This window comes from Vulpes vulpes, chromosome 8 (genome assembly GCF_048418805.1).
Source record: "Vulpes vulpes isolate BD-2025 chromosome 8, VulVul3, whole genome shotgun sequence".
Taxonomy (NCBI): domain Eukaryota; kingdom Metazoa; phylum Chordata; class Mammalia; order Carnivora; family Canidae; genus Vulpes; species Vulpes vulpes.
In genome coordinates this window covers 13,822,465-13,844,181 of record NC_132787.1, presented here as the reverse complement: position 1 = coordinate 13,844,181, position 21,717 = coordinate 13,822,465, and the positions used below count along the sequence as shown (strand labels likewise).

Sequence of the window (21,717 nt, the reverse complement as noted above, 5' to 3'; positions counted from 1 at the left end):
AGACCTTATTCATCTTATAGCTAAAGTCTGACCTGTTTCCAACCTGTATTTCCTCTACTCTCTCATCCCCAGTCCCTGACAACCACTTTTCTACTCCGTTTCTATGAGGTTGACTTTATTTTTTTAGATTCCACATATAAGTGATACCATGCATTATTTGTCTTTCTTTAGCTTGTTTCAGTCAACATAATGCCTTTAAGGTCCATACAAGCTGTCACAAATGGCAGGATTTCCTTAATTTTCATGGTTGAAGAATATTTCATCATATGTATATATCTCACATCATCTTTATCCAATCACCCATTGACAGACATTGATGTTGTTTCCATATCTTGCCCATTGTGCATTGAACATGGGACATGAGAGTATATAGATATCTCCTTATGATTCTGTTTTCATTTCCTTTGGACATATATTCAGAAGTGGGGATGCTGAATCGTGTAGTTCTACTTTTAATTTTTTGAGGAACATATATTATGTTCTCCATAGTAGCTCTGCCTATTTGCATTCCTATCAACTGTGCACAAGTGTTCCCTTTTTCCACATCCTTGCCAACACTTGTTATCTCTTGCCTTTTTGATGATAGTCATTCTAACAGGTATGAGATGATATCTCACTGTGGTTTGGATTTGCATTTCCCTGATGATTAGTGATGAACATCTTTTCATGTTCTTGTTGGCCATTTGTATGTCTTTGGAAAAATGTCTGTTCATTTCCACTGCCCATTTATAAAATTAGATTGTCCTTTTTTTGCTGAGTTGTATAAGTTCATTATATATTTTGCAGTTTGAACCTTATCACATATATGATTTACAAATATTTTGTCACATTCCATAATTTGTCTTTCATTTTGGTAATGATTTTTCTTTACTATGCAGATTTTTAGTTTGGTGTGGTTTTACATTTGTTTTTGCTTTTGTTGCCTTTGCTTTTAGTATGAAATCCAAAAAATCATTGCCCAGACTGATGTCAAGGAATTACCCCTTGTTTTCTTCTAGTTTTATTGTTTTAGGTCTTACATTCAACTCTTTAATCCATTTGAGTTTTGCGTGTGTTGTAAGACAGGAGATTTCACTCCTTTTTATGAGGTTGTCCAATGATGTATTTACCTTTGTATATTCCCTTCCTTCACTTTCTTTTCATTTTTACATTCAACCTGTTTATTGAGTACTCCCATATGTAGTGTATTGGATGCTGGGAATAGAATAGAAAGTGATGGGGTCAGGACACACTGTCCCAAAAATAAAGCACATTGGCATACTAAAGATTTTAAGCAGAAGGAATTGGAGAAGCAGCATGTGCAGGAAAGATTCTCATGTGAGAAGTGTCCTCCCTATACCTGGAGGAAAGGAGCATCTTTGTCTCCAAGACAGAGGGACACTGAGTAGATTCTAAACAAGTAAGCCTTGCTGTTTCTTCCAGTTGGCTATACTTAGTTCATACCCTTTTTTGTTTGATCACATTTTCCTACTAAGTAGGAGGAAAAGTAAAAGTTTACTCTTCATCAAACCTAGCATTAAAATGCTCAGGTTTAAATACTTCTTTGAGTCTCCATTTCCTTAAAATTTTTTTCCATTTAAAATTGATACTAAATAAATTGGTATGTCTTTTCTTTTATTAATCTATCTTTTGTTATAGAATCCCTAGGTGAGAATTTAGAAAGGTAAAGGAAGAAGATATTTTTCCTTGCTTACAAAAGCAAAAGTTTATTACTGTTGTTGTTAGGAGGTGGTTAGGTCATGATGATGGAGCCCTCATGAATGGAATTAGTGCTTTTATAAAGAGACCCCAGAGAGCTCTGTTTGCTCCTTTCACTGTGTGAGGACACAGGGAGAAGACAACTGTCTATGAACCAGGACACAGGCTCTCACCAGACCCTGAATCTGAGAGCACTTTGATCTTGGACTGCCTGGCATACAGACTGAGAAGTAAATTTCTGTTGTTTATAACCACCCAGTCTATGGTATTGTGTTAGAGCAGCCTGAATGGACTAAGACACTTAGCTAAAAGGAAGGGCAATGGTGCAACTGGGCCTGAGTGACTGAATTGGGGACTTAAATACCACCAAGATTTTCTTCACACTTTAGATATTAACTTTGTTCACTCAGATTATCTTTTTCATTCAGGCTTAAAATGCAACCTTAAAAAACGAATATTCCTCATCTCTCCCGTTTTGCCACAAGAAAAACACTGAGAGTTATTTCTTGTTATTTCTTTGGTTTGGAGTTTTTAAATTTTATTGGAAGCATATTACCTTACCCTACTGGTGCCAGGTCCTAGCACTGGAACAGTTATTTATAACTACAAGGATGTGATCCTATCATTGATTCATCTTGGATTGGATAGCTGCTCTTAAATCAATTATTTTTTCTAGAGACAGGCTTTTATAAGAAGATAGAAAGTTCTCTATTAGAACTGTATACTTGAGGCTCCTCGGTGGCTCATTTGGCTAAACATCCAACTCGTGGTTTCACCTCAGGTCACGATCTTGCGGTTTTGGGATTAAGCCCCACATGGGCTCTGTGCTCAGCCCAAAGTCAGTCAGCTTCAGATTCTTTCTTCTTTTCCGTCTTGCTCTATCTCTCTCTTTCTCAAATGAATAAAATAAATAAAATCTTTAAAAAAAGAACTATGTAGTTGGTATGTGTGTAAAAAGCATTATCAGAAAAGGAGAAATACTTTTCTGTACTGAGCAGACTGAAGAGTAATATATCTTGTATAAGGAGAGAAAAGGCTTCTGTTTCCATAGTTTAAAAATCTAGTAAGAGAGATAGAATTAAGTACATTATGGTAAGTGCTATAATAGAGAATATATGTAGTACTATGGGCATGTATAACATAGCATGCACTATAGTCTGGGGCTCAAGGAAATCTTGGAGGAAGAAAAAAAATAGAGCTGAATCAGTATAGCTCCTTTCATGAGGAATATGTAAGAGGATGAAAAAGATGATTTAAGTTATCTGTGATAGTTTTTAGTACTATCTTTAGTACTAACTTTAGTTTTATTTTTTTTTTAATTTTTTTTTTTTTTAATTTTTATTTATTTATGATAGTCACAGAGAGAGAGAGAGAGGCAGAGATACAGGCAGAGGGAGAAGCAGGCTCCATGCACCGGGAGCCTGACGTGGGATTCGATCCCGGGTCTCCAGGATCGTGCCCTGGGCCAAAGGCAGGCGCCAAACCGCTGCGCCACCCAGGGATCCCCCTAACTTTAGTTTTAAAGTACTCTTTAGTACTTTAGTTTTTGGTAATGACTTCTAGCATATATGGATTATAGGTAGTTTTAGGAAATTTCTAATTTAATGAACATTGTATATTAAACATTGGTTTTAAAAGATTTTTAATTATGATTTTTTCATTATAGAAACTGTGAGAAAACCAATCCATGTGAATATGTATAGAGACATAAAAATGCCCCTAAGAAAGCATAATTTAGAACTTCCAATGTCACCTGACTGTGTACCATCTAACCTCTGCATTGATGATATAGAAAACAGGTAGGTTTTAGCAAGGTTGGAAATTAGGTATTTAAACAAGTCATCATCAGTATTGTTTTATTCATTAGAAATTTGTACAGAGGACTTAGTCTTCTAGCTCTAGGTTTTGTTTGGCTGTTGCCAGTATTGTTTAGTTATTAAGACTTTTATCAAATGAGCTAATGGCCATATTAAATGTTTTGTATACATATTTTGACTTTCCTTATTCTCAAAATGTTTCTCTAGTAATGATACAATTTTTATAAAATTTGAGAATGATTTAGAGTTCTGTATATTTTCGTGTATTTGTATAGAATAGTATAACTTTTAAATGTATATAAAAAGATAGTCAAATTTTTTGCCAGCTTTTTTTAACCTTAAAATTTTCTATTCATTTTTATACATTATTAAAGACAAGGCAGCAAGAAACAACTTGCCCCAGTTCAGGTGAGACTTAAAATTTTTTTAAGTTACTCTAACAGTTGTGGCATGCTACCAAATGGTATAAATTTTTTCAAATATCAGGGAAAATTATTCTTTAAAAGTTTTTTTTACAGTCTTTAAAATTATTTTTGGAATTTTTAATATATAGAACTTAAGAATATTTTAACTGATTGCTTATGAGAAATGCTTTGGAGTTCTGGTAATGTAGATTAGGCCTGTGTGTACATAACAGTTGTTACTGATGAGCTGAAAAAGATAATTCATTTGGGAATTTCTGCTTTGGGTTCATGTGATCCTTGAGAAATTCATCCTTCTAGCACAGTGGCCATATGATTTTATATCATATTGTGATTTTCAACATTTACACTAATCCCAAGAGTTTCTTTCAATGTATTGGAAATTATTTTTTTTAGTGATTTTAATAAATTAGAAAACATATAGATTGTGATTAAACCTTCAAATTTTAAAGTCTAATGCTATGGTATATTTTTAGAAAGATTAATTTTTTTATTTTAGAGAGAGAGAGAAAGAGAGCAAGTATGTGCAGAGACCTGGGAGGAGTAAGGGTAGGGGAGAGAGAATCTTAAGCAGACTCTGTGCTGAGCATTCTCAGAGATGGAGATCATGACTTGGCCCAAACCAAGAGTCAGACTGTGCCACCCAGGCATTCCAGGTCCAGTGTTATATTATTAATTATACTTTCTTTGCTTTGAATTGCCAAAATTAAACTGCATCAGAGAATGACAATGATAATAAAATCTCTTGGAAATCTTTTTACCTGAATTGTGGGTCAGTGAATCTCAGGTTTCTTGTCATTTGGAGATGGCATGAAGCTAGGAGGTTGAAGATACCAGTAGTGAAAGAGGCAGATGGAAAGGAGCTCTTCAATATAATTCTAGTTGATAACCTCTCTTGTCTTCATAAGTCCTGTGAATTATTGATGACTAGCTTTTCCTTGAAACTTTTTCTGTAGTCCATGACCTTTTCCACTCCTATTTTGATTTTCTTTTCTAGTTTATATATTTTACCTGAGCAAATGGTTGTATCTTCTTTTCGTGTTCAGCCCTCAGTATAACAGAATAGAAAATTGCAGTTTCACTTCAACCATCTTTTTCAGCAGAATTATCTCTAATAGAAATACTACAAAACAAAATTTCATTCTCAGAATAGCATCTAGTCCTCAGAAAGTTGTATATGAAAAAAAGTAGAATTAGTAGGTACATTTAAATCACTGGTCTTAGCATTTTATATCATTGTATTTTATGATATGCTCTTTTTTTCTCATGGATTTAAAAAATACTAGTTGTGAATTACTATAGATATAGCCAAATTATGATATCTGTTAAGTATAATAATTCCTCTTTGGTCAAAGTTTGATTGTCTGCTCTGTAGAAGATTATGAATCCAAAAACTGGAATGTTCTTTATTTTTTTTATAATAAAATTATTTTTTATTGGTGTTCAATTTACCAACATACAGAATAACACCCAGTGCTCATCCCGTCAAGTGCCCCCCTCAGTGCCTGTCACCCATTCACCCCCACCCCCCGCCCTCCTCCCCTTCCACCACCCCTAGTTCGTTTCCCAGAGTTAGGAGTCTTTATGTTCTGTCTCCCTTTCTGATATTTCCCACACATTTCTTCTCCCTTCCCTTATATTCCCTTTCACTATTATTTATATGGAATGTTCTTTAAATGTCTTTGAAATCATTATCCTTTTGTAAAATTACTGATAGTGAAATTGAAAATAGTTCAGTGTGTTTATGTTATAGTTAATGATATAATCACAGTAAATAACTAGTTGGTGATGTCATGGTAGCCCATAGGCATGATATGGAAAGGTTCCTGTGAACAGCAGTGCATAATTTCCGTTACGTCATGGTAGTCCATTAAAGTATGAGTTGTGGTGGCTTGATTCTTCTTATTATTTGACAGATGATAACTGGTTATATGCATTTGATAAAACTATACAAATATGTTTATATAGATAGAGATGTGTATGGCTAAAATATTGTTTAGTCATTGTATTCTCTAAAGTTAAAAATCCAAAAACATCCATTTTAAAATTCTGAAATCTACCATAGACTATAAAAAATAGTCATTTTATTAGATTATATAGAGTTTAAAAAATAAATTTATGATTATTGTACTAATATATAATGGTAGTGGGGAAAATAGTTATATAATCATGATGTCTTATTAATGGGAATGGTTTTGAATTTCTCCCATTTTAGTATGCATTGGTTTTATGCCATACTTATGTATTTGTCATTTATAAATGATTATAATTTATAATTGTAGTTTTATAAGTTATAGTTACAGATGGTACATTATATATAATATATAATGATATTGATATAATTCAATATTATTAAGTATTAACGTATATTTTCTATTTTACAGAGATGATAAAGTATATTCTAGTGATAGATGTTAGCCATATTAATTTAAGGACCCATTAACTTTGGAATGATACAATGAAAGACATTTGTTATTCAGTTTGTATTTTATAAGATCAGAATTTTAATCCTATTAGGTAGTTTATAGGATAGAGAATGTAACTCTGTAATCTCTACTTAAATAATCTCCTATTTTTGACTGCAAGATAGTGATTGATTATCTTTGGAGGGGTAAATAATGTTATACTTAATACACAGAAGAGAAAATTAAAAAGAGAGGTGAAAGTTCCTGTCCAAGGCATAGTGTCACATTATGAAGTATTAGAGAAGTGTTAATTGCTCATTTGGAGGGATTTCAAGAAAAGTGAAAATTAAAATGAAACTATGAAAGAGAATGAGTTGAAAAAACAGGTTAGAAGAAACGGTGGGCTGCGGCTCACTGATCCCTAGAGAAGTAGTATTGAGCCAACTTATAGTATTTATATATATATGTGTGTGTGTGTGTGTGTGTATATATATATATATATATATATATATATATATATATATATATAATTGGAGTTTGATTTGCCATCATGTAGTATAACACCCAGTGCTCATCCCATCAAGTGCCCCCCTCAGTGCCTGTCACCCCATCCCCCCGCCCACCTCCCCTTCTACTTTGTTCGTTTCCCAGATTTAGGAGTCTTACATGTTTTGTCACCCTCTCAAATTTTTCCCACTCATTTTCTCTCCTTTCTCCTATAATCCTTTCCACTATATTTTATATTCCCTGCATGAGTGAAACCATATGATTGTCCTTTTCCTATTGACTTACTTCACTCAGCATATGCTGAGTGTAGTATTCTCTTCTCTTATGATTTCTCACTTCACGGGATGACTTTGTCTCTACACCTCTGTCACTGTTCTCTGTGCCTGATAAGAAGTGTATTACCATACTTTATTTCTAGCTCTCCCTGACTTTAGACTCCCTTCCTTTTTTCTAAGACTTTCAGTATCTCTTTCTGTCTTCCTTTCTTTTTTTCCAACTTTGTGTCATTGATTGTCTTTGGACTTCTCATTTCTGTTTCATGGCTAGTAAATAGAATATGCTACAGATATAAATTATTATTACTGGATAGATTAGTGTTAGACCACTATAATATCTTACGTTTTATGTGGTTCCTTACAAATTAAGAAATGGATTGCCTCATCTGTTTTTCCACAAGTCTTCCCATAGGTTCCCCATTTTGCACTCAGTGATAATTGATATTTGGAAAGATTAAAAGAGTGTTCTAAAATTACTCAGTAAATGGATAAAACTGAGATAAATACAACTGTTTTTTGTTTTTTTGGGGAAAATTATTTTCTGTCAGAGATCATTTGCTCAAGATCCAGGTGTCCTGGGTATTTATATATATTTATATGTATAAATATATTTTTAAGCTCTGAGGAAATGGTATCAATCATAGTATCAGTTCTGTTATTTTAACAATCATTTAAATACTGATCTTGCTTTCACTGTTAGCATATTTGTTTTGTTTTCAGTAAAGACAATTACTTTCTTTTAAGCTAGTAAATTCATTTTTTTTGCATATAGATATCCACTTAGATGACATTTTATGGTAAGTAATTTAAATCCATATACCTTTACCATTTTGGCAGGTTCTTTTTTTCTTTTTTCAGCTTAGTAAAGTTAATTATTCTAATTCCTTGGTCTCCAAATTAAATGAAAATCAAGATGTTTTCAGTCCATCATATAAAACAGCACAGTATGGGTCATTATTTGAAAGATTAAACAGGTAAGCAAAGATTTTTGAAGGAAATAAGGAAGCTCCAGCTTTCTTTCTTTGAGTTGTTAATTCAATATTAATGGAAAAAAATTTTTTTAATATAGACAAATCTAAGTAATACTTCTAGAGGAAAAAAAAGTCAAATGTAGCATTTAATTAAAATAATTTTAAGTAATTATTTTCTGTGTACATCTGCCTTTCATTAATATATTTAAAAAATATTTTGAAAAAAATATTTTGAGCCGAAGTGCTTTGCATTTGTTTTATAATGTCCATGAATAACTAGTTCATTTTCTGTATCATAAACATATTAATTTATTTTTCTTACGGTAGTTGATCAGTGCCCCACTTTTATTTTCTGACTATCTGTATATAAATCCTGGTTCATTGTTTTAAAATCCATTTAACTTGTAAAACCAGTTTGAATCACTCTTAGTAATCATGGTGAGAAACTTGTCTCTCTGTAATCCTACCCCAGTCTTCCTCATTTTAGTTAATGACACTACTATGCTCAGTTGCTTACACCAAAATAAAAGTTGTCCTTGACTGCTTCCTTTCCTTCAAATCCCACTATCTGTTTCATCAACAAAGTTTGACAATTCTGTATTCTAATAAACTTTAAAGTTATCTAGTCACATTTCCACCTCTATAAGTTCCATCCCAGTCTAAGCCACTACTGCCTCTTGCCTGGAGAACTGTAATAACTACCGAACAACAGGTTATTTTTTTGTTGTTGTTTTCTCTTTCTGTCCTGAGTTCAGCTCTATTAATGTATAATCAACATGCAACAAACTGAATTTATCTAAAGCGTGCACATTGAGAAGTTTTGACTGGTGTCAAATACAATGAACATATTTATCATCACTAGTATTTTCTTTGGTCATCTTTGTAATCTCTTCCTCTGGCCACTTCACATCCCTTACTTTCATCTCAAGGCAACTGCTGATCTGCTTTCTGTCACTGTTGATTAGCCTGTATTTTTCTAGAGCTTTATGTAAATGGCATCATATAATTATGTTCTCTCTTTGGTCTAGCTTCTTTCACTCAGCATAAATATTTTGAGATCTACGTTGTGCGTTGTGTGTATTGATAGTTCATTCCTTTTTATTGCTGAGCAGTATTCCATTGTATGGAAATAGCACAATTTCTGTTGATACGCATTTGGTTTTTTTCCTGTAGTTTTGATTATTCCAAATAAAGCTGCTATGAAAGTTCGCAGAGAGGTCTTTGGACATATGCTTTCATTTCTCTTGGGTAAATATAAGTGGAATGATTAGGTCATATGATTGGTGTATGTGTAACTTCTAAAGACATTGGTAAAGTGTTTTCCAGAGTTGTTTATATCATTTTACATTCCTGTCACCAATGTGTGAGAGTTCAGTTGCAACACAATCTTGCAGTGTTCAGTACAGTCTATGCTCTAAGATTTAGTCAGTGGTAATAGAGAGTTCCCCCTCTATCTGAAAGTAGAACATTCCTTTTTTTTAAGATTTTATTTATTTATTTGATATATATATATATATAGAGAGAGAGATTCTGAGCCCTCAAGCAGGGAGAACAGCAGAGGGAGAGGGAGTAGCAGGCTCCTGGCTGAGCAGGGAGCCTGATGCTTGGCAGGATCTCAGGACACTGGGATAATGATGTGAGCTGAAGGCAGACACTTAACCACCTGAGTCACCCAGGTACCCCTGAAAGTAGAACATTCCTGTTAAACCTTTCACAAGCTGAAATGGTATTGTAAAGCAAAGAAGCAATTATGATTAATTTAAATGGAAAATTTTCTGAGTCTTCCCAGACCCAAAAAATAATCTCCCTGCGGCTTTTCTGATACTTTAGGACATATCTTGCAAATGGATGCACAAAATAAATTGAGATAAAGCACAGATGCTCACAGAGTTCAGAGCTGCACTAGCTTGATGCTGAGTTACTGAATGTAGTTCCTGGAGAAGGAGCTTGCAGTGGCCACTCTTGCCACTCAGTGTGATATGCATGCTGCCCCTTCGCTGACAGCTATTTCTGCTTTTCACCTTTTTTTTTTCTTTTTGTAAAAGTGAAAATCTTTAGATTTCCTTTAGTTAGCAAAAACAGATACTAATGTAGGTCTTTTTATAAAAGGGAAGTGGCATAATGCAAGCTTCTGAAAAGCTGGGATGTCTATACCTCAGTGTGGTTTTAATTTTGCATTTCTCTCATGACTAATGATGTTGGCATCTTTTCATGTGCTTATTAACCATTTGTACATCCTTGGTGAAATGCCTGCCCTTTTATTTTTATAATTTTCTTTTTGAAGTAAAAAAGGTTTTGATTTTGATAAAATTCAGTTTATTAATTGTTTCATTTATGAATCATGCATGTGGTATTAGAGCTAATCTTTGCCTAAACCAGGGTCATGAAGATCTCTAGTTTTCTTCTGTCTTGTAGTTTTATATATTACATTTAAGTCTATTATCCATTTTGAGTTAATTTTCATGTATGAGGTGAGGTGAATTTTCATGTATGAGGTGAGGTGAGGGTCAAAATTCACTATTCCGCATTTGTGGAAATGAAAGAATATTTTTCCCCACTGAATTGCTTTGGCACCTTTGTTGAAAATCAGTTGACAAAAAATGTAATTTTTTTCCATCTGTAATCTCAATTCTATTCTGCTGATAAGTCATGTCTACCTTTATATTAGTGCCATACTGTCTTGATTATTACAGCTTTATTGTAAGTTTTGAAATTTGGAACTGTATGAGTTCTTCAGTTTGTTCTTCTTTTTCCAGAATGTTTTGGTTCTTAGGCCTTTGCATTTCATATAAATTTTAAGATCAGCCTGTCAGTGTCTGGAAAAAAAGAGAAAGTCTACTTGGATTTTGTTAGAGATTGTATCAAATCTTTAGCTCAATTTGGGGAAAATTGCCATCTTAACATTAGTGATTCTTCCAGTCCATGAGCATGAAATGTTTCTCCGATTATTTTTTTCAAATGTCACAGCAGCTTTCTTCAAAATAGTATCATATCTGAACTACCCCAGATGTCCATTAAGAATAATTATATGTACACCTGCAACTAATGAAACACTGTATTTCAACTATAACAAAAAATAGAATATTATATTCATACAGTGGAATAACCACACAGTAATGAAAAATAATTAAATGCTGATACATGCAATAGCAAGCAACAGTATGGATGAGTCTCCATACCAAAAGAAGACCACTGAATAATTCCATTTATATGAAATTCCAAGACAGGCTTGATTAATCTATGCTGTCAGCAGTCACACTGGTGGTTACTGTTGGGAGCTATACACTTGGGGGAGTGTGAGAAAACTTTCTAGTATATTTGAAATGTACCCTCCCCCCAGATTTATTAAGGCATAAATAAATCAAATACAGATACAAATAAATACAAATATATTATATTTAAGATATTCAACATGATGATTTGATATATGCATATATTGTGAAGTGATTACCGCAGTTAAGCTAACTAGCATATTCATCACCTTATAATTACCTTTGTATGTGTATGTGGTAAGTCTACTTCAGAGATTCTGTATTAACAAATTTCACACTTGTAGTACTCATTATAGTCACTATGTTATATATTAGATCTCTATAGCTTATTTGTCTTAAAACTGGAAGTTTGTACTCTTTGACTAGTGTTTCCCCATTTCTGCCATTCCCTAACTTCTGGAGTTCTACTCCTTGCTTCTTAGAATGTGGCTTTTTAGATTCCACATATAGGTGAGGTTGTATGGTATTTGTCTTTCTGTATCTGACTTATTTCACTTAGCATAATGGCATCCATAGTCATCCACATTGTCACAAATGGCATGATTTTGTTCCCTTTTTTTATGGCTGAACAATATTTCATTGTATTTAATCTTCTTAAACTTCTCTTAGTATAGTGTATTGTCTTTCAATAAATAAGCCTTGTGCTTCCTTGGCTAAATTTATTCCTAAGTATTTTATTCTTTATATGCTGTTGTGAATGGTATTTATTATTTTCTTAATTTAATTTTTGTGTTGTTCATTGCTAACATTTAGAAATACAGTTTTGTTTTTTTTAAATTGGTCTTGTCTCCTATGACCTTGCTGAACTTATTGTGAGTTCTACTAGTGGTTTTATGGATTCTTTAGGATTTTTTTTTTAACCATACTGGATTAGGCTACTTTAAGGGGGCAAGCCCTATGGGTGTATAAAAGGACACACCCGGGGGCCACCGCCAGCAACGGAGTTTGGGTGGGAAGAGGAGGAGGAGGAGATCCTTGCAGAAAGACTAAGATGCCCAGTGCCTGGGACACATTAGATGGGGGCTTAGAGCTGCAGACAAGACAGGACTCTGCAGAATGAAGTGCAGAGCATCTGTTGGTCAACAGCATAGCTTGCCAGCCCAGGGAGAGGATTGGGTGTAGGACAGGTCTGCTGTGTGGACTGAGCTGACCACCCCCATGGCATCTCTCGGGGTTCTAACCTGGGGTGTGGTGACGGCTGGCACTGTGCAGCCGCAGTGGAGGAGATGGGAGGGACTGTAGCTCCTCATCGCAACATCACTAACTCCTTTCTGTGAGTAAGTAACAGTGTACTGGGTCTTTTCATTATCAGAGCAAACCTACACCTTATAGAAATTTGGGAAATAAGATAGAAAGTAAGAAAGTGAAATTTGAACATTTTGGTGGCTCTCCTGCCAGGCCCCTACCTTCCTGCTCTCCCTCCATCCATCATGGTTTTTCTTCTTTTTGTTGCGATGTAGCAGTGATCCTACCTTCTGTAACGATACAATATTGTGTAAGTGTTTTCATTCATATCAGGGGACTTCCCCATCACGTTATTACTAATTTCAGTTTGAAATGGCTGTGTCCTCCACGGCGTAGACGGACAGTAGGGCCCGTGGTTGATCACCCATGCCGTTACTAATTTCTCACCATCAGAAATGGAAGAATTTCTTTGTGCATAATGCTTTTCCCCAATGCCAAGTGATTTCCTTAGGATAGATTCTCAGAGGTGGAATTATTGAATTAATATTAACACCTTTGAGCTTCTTGTTACATATTGACAGATTGTTTTCTAGCAATGTTTGTATCCATTGACACTGCTGCCAGCAAGGATGTACTGCCCACTGTACCATCTTGCCAGCTCTGAGTATTATCCTCTGGCTAAATATTTGCTGATCTGATAATGAAACATAGCATTGTGTTTCAGTTTGCATTCCTTTGCTTTCTAGCAAAGTTGAACATCTTTCCATGTTAAGCAGTTGTATTTTCTCTTTTGTGGATTGTCAGCATTTGCTCTTATCTACTGGGGTCTGATAAATTTGTATGAGCTTGCTATATATTAAAGATATTAACCTGTTGTGTGTCAAAAAAATTAATGTAAGTATAATTAGCCTATAACATTATACTAGTTTCAGGGGTACAATGTAATTAAATATTTGTATACATTGTAAAATGATCACAATAAATTAGTTACCATCTGTCACCATACAAAGTTACAAAAATTTTTTGTAGTGAGAACTTTTAAGACTTACTCCTAGCAACTTTCAAGTATGCAATACAGTATTATTGATTATATTCAGTAATGGAACTTTTGACTATATTCAAATATGGAACTTTTTTTTTTAACCTCTTGACCCACTTCACCCACTCCTCAACTTCCCTCCCCTCTGACAGCCACCAATTTGTTCTTTGTATCCATGAGTTTTGTTTTGTTTTGTTTTGTTTTGTTTTTTGGCTTTTTTATTTTTAAGATTCTACATATAAATAAACTTATATGGTATTTTTCTTTCTCTTCTGGCTTACTTCACTTAGCACAATATCCTCAAGTTCTATCTATGTTGTCACAAATGCCAAGATTTCATTCTTTTTTATAGTTAGAAGTATTTTGTTACACACACACACATACACACACACACACACACACACGCGCACCCTGCACATCTTTGTTATCCATTCATCATTGATGGATGGTTAGATTGTTCCATATCTTGGCTATTGTAAATAATGCTTTAGTGAACATTGACATACATATATTTTTCTTTTTTTAAAAAAAATTTATTTATGATAGTCACACACAGAGAGAGAGAGAGAGAGAGAGAGAGAGAGAGGCAGAGACACAGGCACCGGGAGCCCGATGTGGGATTCGATCCCGGGTCTCCAGGATCGCGCCCTGGGCCAAAGGCAGGCGCTAAACCGCTGCGCCACCCAGGGATCCCCCATACATATATTTTTCTACTCACCCCCGACCCCCGCCGATCATTCTTATTTAGAGACTCACCAATTTTGTTTATCCTCTCCCTAAAGATCAATATTTTAGTTTCACATGTTTATTTTTTATTTTACTGAATTTTGTTCTTTATATCCTCTTGCCTATTCCTTTGAATTTAATTTACTTTCTTTCCATTGTCTTAGGGTAAAAGCTGAGGTCATTGATTTGAAGTCATTTTTCTTTTCTAATATAGGTGTTTTCATGCTATAAATTGTCCATTAGCTGCTCCTTTTGCTGCATCCTATACATTTTGATGTTTTGTTTTAATTTTCATTCAGTTGAAAGTCTTCCTAATTTTTCTTTCAATTTATTTTTCAATCCACAAGTTATTTAGAAATTTGTTGCTTGGGTCCTAGAAATTCTAAGGCATTCCTGTATCTTTCTAAAGAAATACCATTGTGGATAGGAAACATCCTTTGTATGGTTTGAATCCTTTCAGATTTATTGAGACTTGACCATTCTGTGGTCAAGAATATGGTTTACATTTAACATGACAATTGATATGGTTGGGTTTAAGTCTGTTCTCTTTTTTTGTTTGTTTGTTCCATATGTTTCTTTTTCCTTTATATCAGCCTTTATTTTGTTTTTTTTTTATTTTTTTATTTTTTAAAGATTTTATTTATTATTAGACACACACAGAGAGAGAAGAGAGAGAGAGAGAGAGAGAGAGAGAGAGAGAGGCAGAGACACAGGCAGAGGGAGAAGCAGGCTCCGTGCAGGGAGCCTGACGTGGGACTCGATCCCGGGTCTCCAGGATCACGCCCTGGGCTGAAGGCGGCGCTAAACCACTAAGCCATGGGGCTGCCCTCCTCTGTATCAGCCTTTATTTTATTTGTTTGTTTTTTAATGACTAATTTACCCCTTTTGTTGGCTTATTAGTTAAGTTGTTTTGTTTTCCAGTTGTTGCTTTAAGTATACATTTTAATTTATCACAGGGTATGTTCAAGTTATAGCACTTGACGTATAGTATAATAACATAATAGTATATTTTTGTTTCTACATTTTGGCCTTTGTGTTGTTATAGTCCTATATTTTATTTATATATGTTATAGATCCAGTAATACATTATTGCTCTTTTCAAAGAGGGTTAAAATGTAAGAAAGCATAGTTTTTATATTTAAGCACAAATTTACTATTTTTGGTGGTCTTCATGATTTTGTGTAGATCTAGATTTCCATCAGTGCCATTTTCCTTCAATTCTAAAGATTTTCTTTTAATATTTCTTCTAATATGGGTCTACTACTGATTAATTCATTTGTTTTGTATACTTTATTGTATTCTTTTTTACAGATGTCTTTGATTTGTGTTGTTTCCAACTAGAAATATGCTGTCATTTTTATCTTAATATCTGTATATCTAATAGATACTGTTTCTCTGTTTTTTAAAGATTTTTCTATCATGGATTCTCTCTCATGGACTTTCTACCATAGATTTTTATCCATTGATTAGGATGTTCATTTTCTTTCCATTTCTTGTGTTTTGGCAGTGTCGAGCTTCTTAAATCTGTGGACTTACTGTTTTTATCAAATTTGGAAACAGTTCAGCCATTAATTTTAAAAATACTTGGGATGCCTGGGTGGCTCAGTGGTTGAGCATCTGCTTTTGGCTCAGGGCGTGATCCTGGTCCAGGGATCAAGTCCCATATCGGGCTTCTTGCAGGGAGCTTGCTTCTACCTCTGCCCGTGTCTCTGCCTCTCTCTCTGTGTCTCTCATGAATAAATAAATAAAATCTTTAAAAAAATTTTTTTTAAATACTTTTTCTGATTAACTTTTCTTCTCTGACGATTTAAATTACATTATATTAGTCCACTTGAAGTTGTGTCACACTTTACTGGTGCTTTCAATAATTTTTTTCTCTTTGTTTTATCTTATATAGATTATATTTGCTTTATCTTCAAATTTACTAGTTGTATCTTCTTTGATGTCTCTACTCATAAATCTGTTCAGTATATTTTTCATCTTTGTAAATTTTAATTTACTTTTATTTGTATTTTTCATGCATTTACTTCAACATACTCAGTCTTTTTTTTTTTTTTAAGATTTTATGTATTTATTCATGACAGACACACAGAGAGGGGCAGAGATAGGCAGAAGGAGAAGCAGGTCCGTGCAGGGAGCCTGATCTGATGTGGGACTTAATCCTGGGACTCCAGAATCATGCCCTGGGCTGAAGGCAGGCTAAACTGCTGAGCCACCCAGGGATTCCTGAAGGTTATGAAATTTATATCCACCTAGTAACCAAACTGATATTTTTCAAGGCAAAAAGTAAGTCATTTTACTTTGTATTTAGAACCTTTTAGTGTTTCTTACTGTTCTTTTAAAAAGTAATGCTCTATTCATATGACTTGAGTAGTTCCACTATGGGATATCCAAAGAAAATTAGAACACATTCAAAAAGATATATGCATTCCTATGTTTATTACAGTATTTACAATAGATAAATTATGGAAGCAACCTAAGTGTCCATCCATAGATAACTGAATAAAGAATATATATATATATATATATATATATATATATATATATATATATATATAATAGAATATTACTCAGCCATAAAAAGAATGAAATCTTGCCATTTGCAGCAACATGAATGGATCTAGATATTATTATGCTAAGTGAAACAAGTCAGTCAGAGAAAGACAAATACCATACAATTTCACTCGTGTGGAATTTAAGAAACAAATGAACAAAGGAAAAAAAGACAAACTCAGACACTTAAATTTAGTGGACAAAATTGGTGGTTACCAGAGGAAAGGAGAGTGGGGGGATGAGTGAAATAGGTGAAGGGGACTAGGAGTACACTTATCATCATGAGCACTGAGTAATGCATATAATTACTGAGTTATTATATTTATACCTGAAATATAACACTGTGTATTAATTATACTTGAATAAAAAATATTAAGTTCTATATGATCTGAGCTCTTTTAAGCCTTAGGTTGTAGGTTTTTCTTCACTAATTCTATTCAAGCTTTTTTCTTTTCTTTCTTTTCTTTCTTTCTTTCTTTCTTTCTTTCTTTCTTTCTTTCTTTCTTTCTTCTTTTTTTTAAAGATTTTATTTATTTGAGAGAGAAAGCACAAGTAGGGGGAGGGAGAGGGGGAAAACCTGACTTGGGGCTTGATCCCAGAACCCTGGGATCATGACCTGAGCTTGAAGGCAGATGCTTAACTGACTGAGCCACCCAGGGGCCCATGATCTTTTTTTTTTCCCTTGTTCCTCAGATATGCTGCAAATCTTGGGTTTGTGCTTATTATTCTATTCTATTCTATTCTATTCTATTCTATTCTATTCTATTCTATTCTATTCCTCTGGAGTATGCTTACTCCTTTCTTCACATTTTTAACCATTCTGTGTCTTTCACTTGTTTATCACTTATCACTTCCTTACTAGGCACTTTTCTGACTAGAGTATCTGATAGAGGATTTTGAATAGAAGTTACTATTTCATCATATGATCTTGTAGCATCTATAAAGGTGCTGTATTATCTTTTAAATTTATTTTTGTATTTCTTTTATCCTTTGCACTTAGTAATGGTTAATTATTTATTGTTTTCCTTAACTAGAATATAAGATATATTATCTCCCTACCACATAGTAGACATACATTAAATATCTGATTAATGTGCATAGATAAGTCTTTCTTTACATGTATTTTCTTATTTAGAGTACCAAAAATTTCTCTGGTGTTAGTGTATATAGTTGCATAGTATAGGTTATGCCTTTTGGTATAACATAATACCATTATAAAGCCCAAAACACCAATGAGATCTATGTTGACAAACAGTATAGGGTCGTGATCTGTGGACATTCATGAATAAAACATTTCTCTCTGCTTAATAGCAAATTGAATTATTTTATTTCTATGTCCATAACATGGCATAGTGTTTGGAACACAGCAGGTATACTTGCTTGTTAGTATTTAATAAATAACTTACAAAATAAAGTTGGAAATCAATCAGTTTATATTTCTTTTCTAAATTTCGTTGGTACTTCGAATCTCTGGAACAACCCAACCCCAAGTAAATTTGTTGATAGTCAATGACAACAATTTGTAATATCTTGATTTCTAATTATGTCCTATGATAGCGTAGATTTGGTACAAGTTTAACGTAAACTAAAATTATGATTTCTGCATTAGAAAGGAACTTAAAAAGTTATATAGTCTTACCTTTTCATATAATTTATATCTTGGCTTTTTTGTATCTATATTTTTCTGTCTTGAGAATGTCAGAGTTTTAGGTTGAAAAAAAGTCTGTTAAAATATTCTCATGACTATTTGGTTTTATGTTTTAACAGGATAATTTTTCTCTCCACAATCTTTAAATATCTTTTCTCTGGTTAAGTAAAGCAGCAGCTATACACAGTATTATCTTGATTATTCATTTTATCTTATTATAGAAGATAAACTATAGGTTGGGTATGTTTTGTTTTGTTAATGTAACAGTAAATTGAACCCATGCTAATTTTTCATGTTGAAATACTGACCCAAGTGTAGATTATTTTTATACTAACTAAGGCACCAGAAGAGTACGTAAGACAAATTTTACCCAAAGCAATATTATTTATTTAAATTAAAAATATTAAAACATAGTTTAGCTACTCAATGTGTTCTCTAAAATTTTGTTTCTAATTGAAAATATTCTATGCTTTTCTTGATAAATATGTTTTTATTTACTCCAAAGTCCAGGCAATTGCAGTTTCCTTACTGGAAGATCTGTTGTAGTTATGGGTGAAGAATGTGGAAGCATGGATGAGCAAAGACAGTCAGACTTCATTACTGAAAAACAGTCAGCACAACATATTTGGGGAGAAAATAGAAGAGAGGCTTCACATTTTCTTGAAGATGTGAACCAGCCAAAAGCCCACCTTATATCGGAGAATTATGACTCTTTTATTAGTGAAAATATCATCAATTTATTAAGCATAGATCAACAGAGGATAAGGAAAACCTTTGACAAGTGTGATTGTGACAGTATGGGAGATGCTTCTGCAATCACAAGTTCTGATAAAAATGATTCAACTGATAGATGCATTAGAAGTATTTTTACAGATCCAGAATTGACTTTTAGTAATTCTACTTTTAATAAAACAAGTTATCCAGAAAAGTATCAGCCAAGTAAGTATCAAAAAGAGTACAACAATAATGAAAGAAATATTCTTAGTACATCTTTTGAAAAGAATTGTTATGTAGCCAGCTCTGAAAAAAAAGGTGAGTATTATACATGGAAAACATAATAATCTATTGAGTTTCTTTTTGGTGTTTCGTGTGTGTGTGTGTGTGTGTGTGTGTGTGTGTGTGTCTCCATAGATAGATAGAATAACATTCTGTTAGGTTTTCTTTTTAATGATCGGCGGGGAAAATTAAAGACAGCAGAGCCAGGCAGTAGGTTCCAGAGTGCTTTAATGGGGAGCGCTCCCGGGTGAGTGACCGTGAAGAGGAGGCCCGAGTCAGGGAAGTTGCACCCAGGAGGGGAAGGGTATGTGTTTTTTATACCTGTGCAAGTTAAGAAAAAAAAATAGGGTGGTTAGAGACACGTGGTTTTATGTGATAAGGTAAGGCAGGGTCCATGTTCTTGTTTTTGGCTGATTCTGGTGTTTTTCTTCTTTTAGGCGGGTCTCGATAGGTCACAAGTTGTTTGTGACTTGATGAATTTTAGGAACTTATCCAGGGTGACATCTGGGGGAAGGGTGACCCTACCTATTAGCCTTAGGTCATCCATTTTGGAGAGGCCCTACCTCCATCTGCCCAACATATTCTATTACATGACTTTTTAGATCAGTAATTTCCTTCTTTGTGGTTTGTAAGCTTCAAATTAAAAAAACCAAATTGTCTCTGCTAAAGTTTTGAATTCAATGCATACTTTTATTTTTAAAGGAAAATTTGAAAGTGATTACCAAGAGAAGATACCACAGAATGAAAGCCAGAAATATCCAGTGAAACATATGTAAGTTTTAGGTAAATCTGGGGAATATAAATCAAGATCTAGTATAGTGCGTGTTGTGGGTTTGAACTGATACAAAGTGAATAGGCATATTGCTCTTTGACGGTGGGCAGACCAGCCTCAAGAAGGCTTCTCAGCTATCAGAATCTTGGTAGTATCACCCATTTGAGAGTATGTTGCTCATATTTGCTAGTGCAGAAATATCTTATCTGGAATCTTAGTATTAATTAGGTTTGAGAATACTGACTTACATGTTCAAGAAACTTATATGTTCACCAGAATGTCAGTTTATTAATTTATAGTAAGAAATAGAGTAGTCGCATGTATAGGAATGTTTGTTTACTTGCATGGTAAGCATATTTTCTAATCATAGACTCAACTCTCCATGGGAAGGTTGCTTGGTTAGTATAGAATCAGAATAGGAGAGTGATAGAACTCAACTGTAATGGCATAAGCATATTAACATTTTATAGGACAGTTATTACAGGTAGTTAAACAAAACTTCTAGTTTCAGAATAGCCCAAACTTTCTTGGTAATAATTATGATTTAGTCAGATCTTCCTAATTGAAAGTTGTGAACTAGAACATATTTTTTTGAAAGTACTTTCTTATGGAAATATTTAAAATATCTATGTATAAAAAGTGTTTATAGATGCTATTTTTATGGGATTGGCACAACAAATTAAAATGTAGATTCACAACTTATTTAATATAATCAATAAGTTAGCTACTTTGTTGTCAAATCCCCAAATATTCAGTAACTTGTGAATGAAAAACAGCTTTGGTAGGTCTTGAATTTTAAAATGTACTTTATGAAAGTGATTTAGAACATGGTTCCCAAAATGGCTACAGGTCACTTGGGGTGGAGGGGTGGGTGCTTTTTTAAATTAAAAATACCAGGTTTGATCCACACATAATAAATAAGCTCTTGAAGTTGGAAGTTTATGAATGTTTTTCTAAAAGCTTCCCGTACAATTCTGATCTGAAGCCAACTTTGGGAACCATGATTTAGAACAATAATTTTCAGCAGGAATAAAGTACAGTTTGAAAGCATCTTTATTTATGATCCTTAGGGGTGATATCTCTTTGGAAGAATTGCATTCTAAGCAATCGTGGGACTTTGGATTTGGTGAGGTAATGTACATCTTCCATTTTCTTTCCAGTTAAATGAGTTGTTATTATGTCATAATTTAGTATTGGCAGTTTACTTTGATTTAAAGTTAGCTTTTATCAGAAAAACTTCTTCTGAGATTAATGCTATTTGTTATATTTTTTTACTCTGAGGCAATTATAGCTTAATTTTAGAATAAAATTAATACTCTTTCAGAACCCATAATAAGCTTTAAGACAAATCAATCTAGATACTTTAAAAATTCTTTCTATGAGTCCTATAAATTATCATCCAAGATGAAAACATTTAGGTTTCAATGTGCT

At 33.6% G+C, this 21,717-nt stretch overlaps 1 protein-coding gene across 1 annotated transcript in view; it reads left to right on the top strand.

Annotated features, from left to right (window-relative positions):
• The window catches only part of REDIC1 (regulator of DNA class I crossover intermediates 1), a 53,735-nt gene that overhangs the window by 10,769 nt on the left and 21,249 nt on the right, over positions 1-21,717 (top strand). The window contains exons 4-9 of the mRNA XM_026000454.2: positions 3,365-3,497; positions 3,890-3,923; positions 7,983-8,098; positions 19,024-19,550; positions 20,217-20,286; positions 21,357-21,417. Of these exons, the coding sequence (XP_025856239.2) occupies positions 3,365-3,497; positions 3,890-3,923; positions 7,983-8,098; positions 19,024-19,550; positions 20,217-20,286; positions 21,357-21,417 (941 nt within the window). The remainder of the gene's footprint in view (positions 1-3,364; positions 3,498-3,889; positions 3,924-7,982; positions 8,099-19,023; positions 19,551-20,216; positions 20,287-21,356; positions 21,418-21,717) is intronic.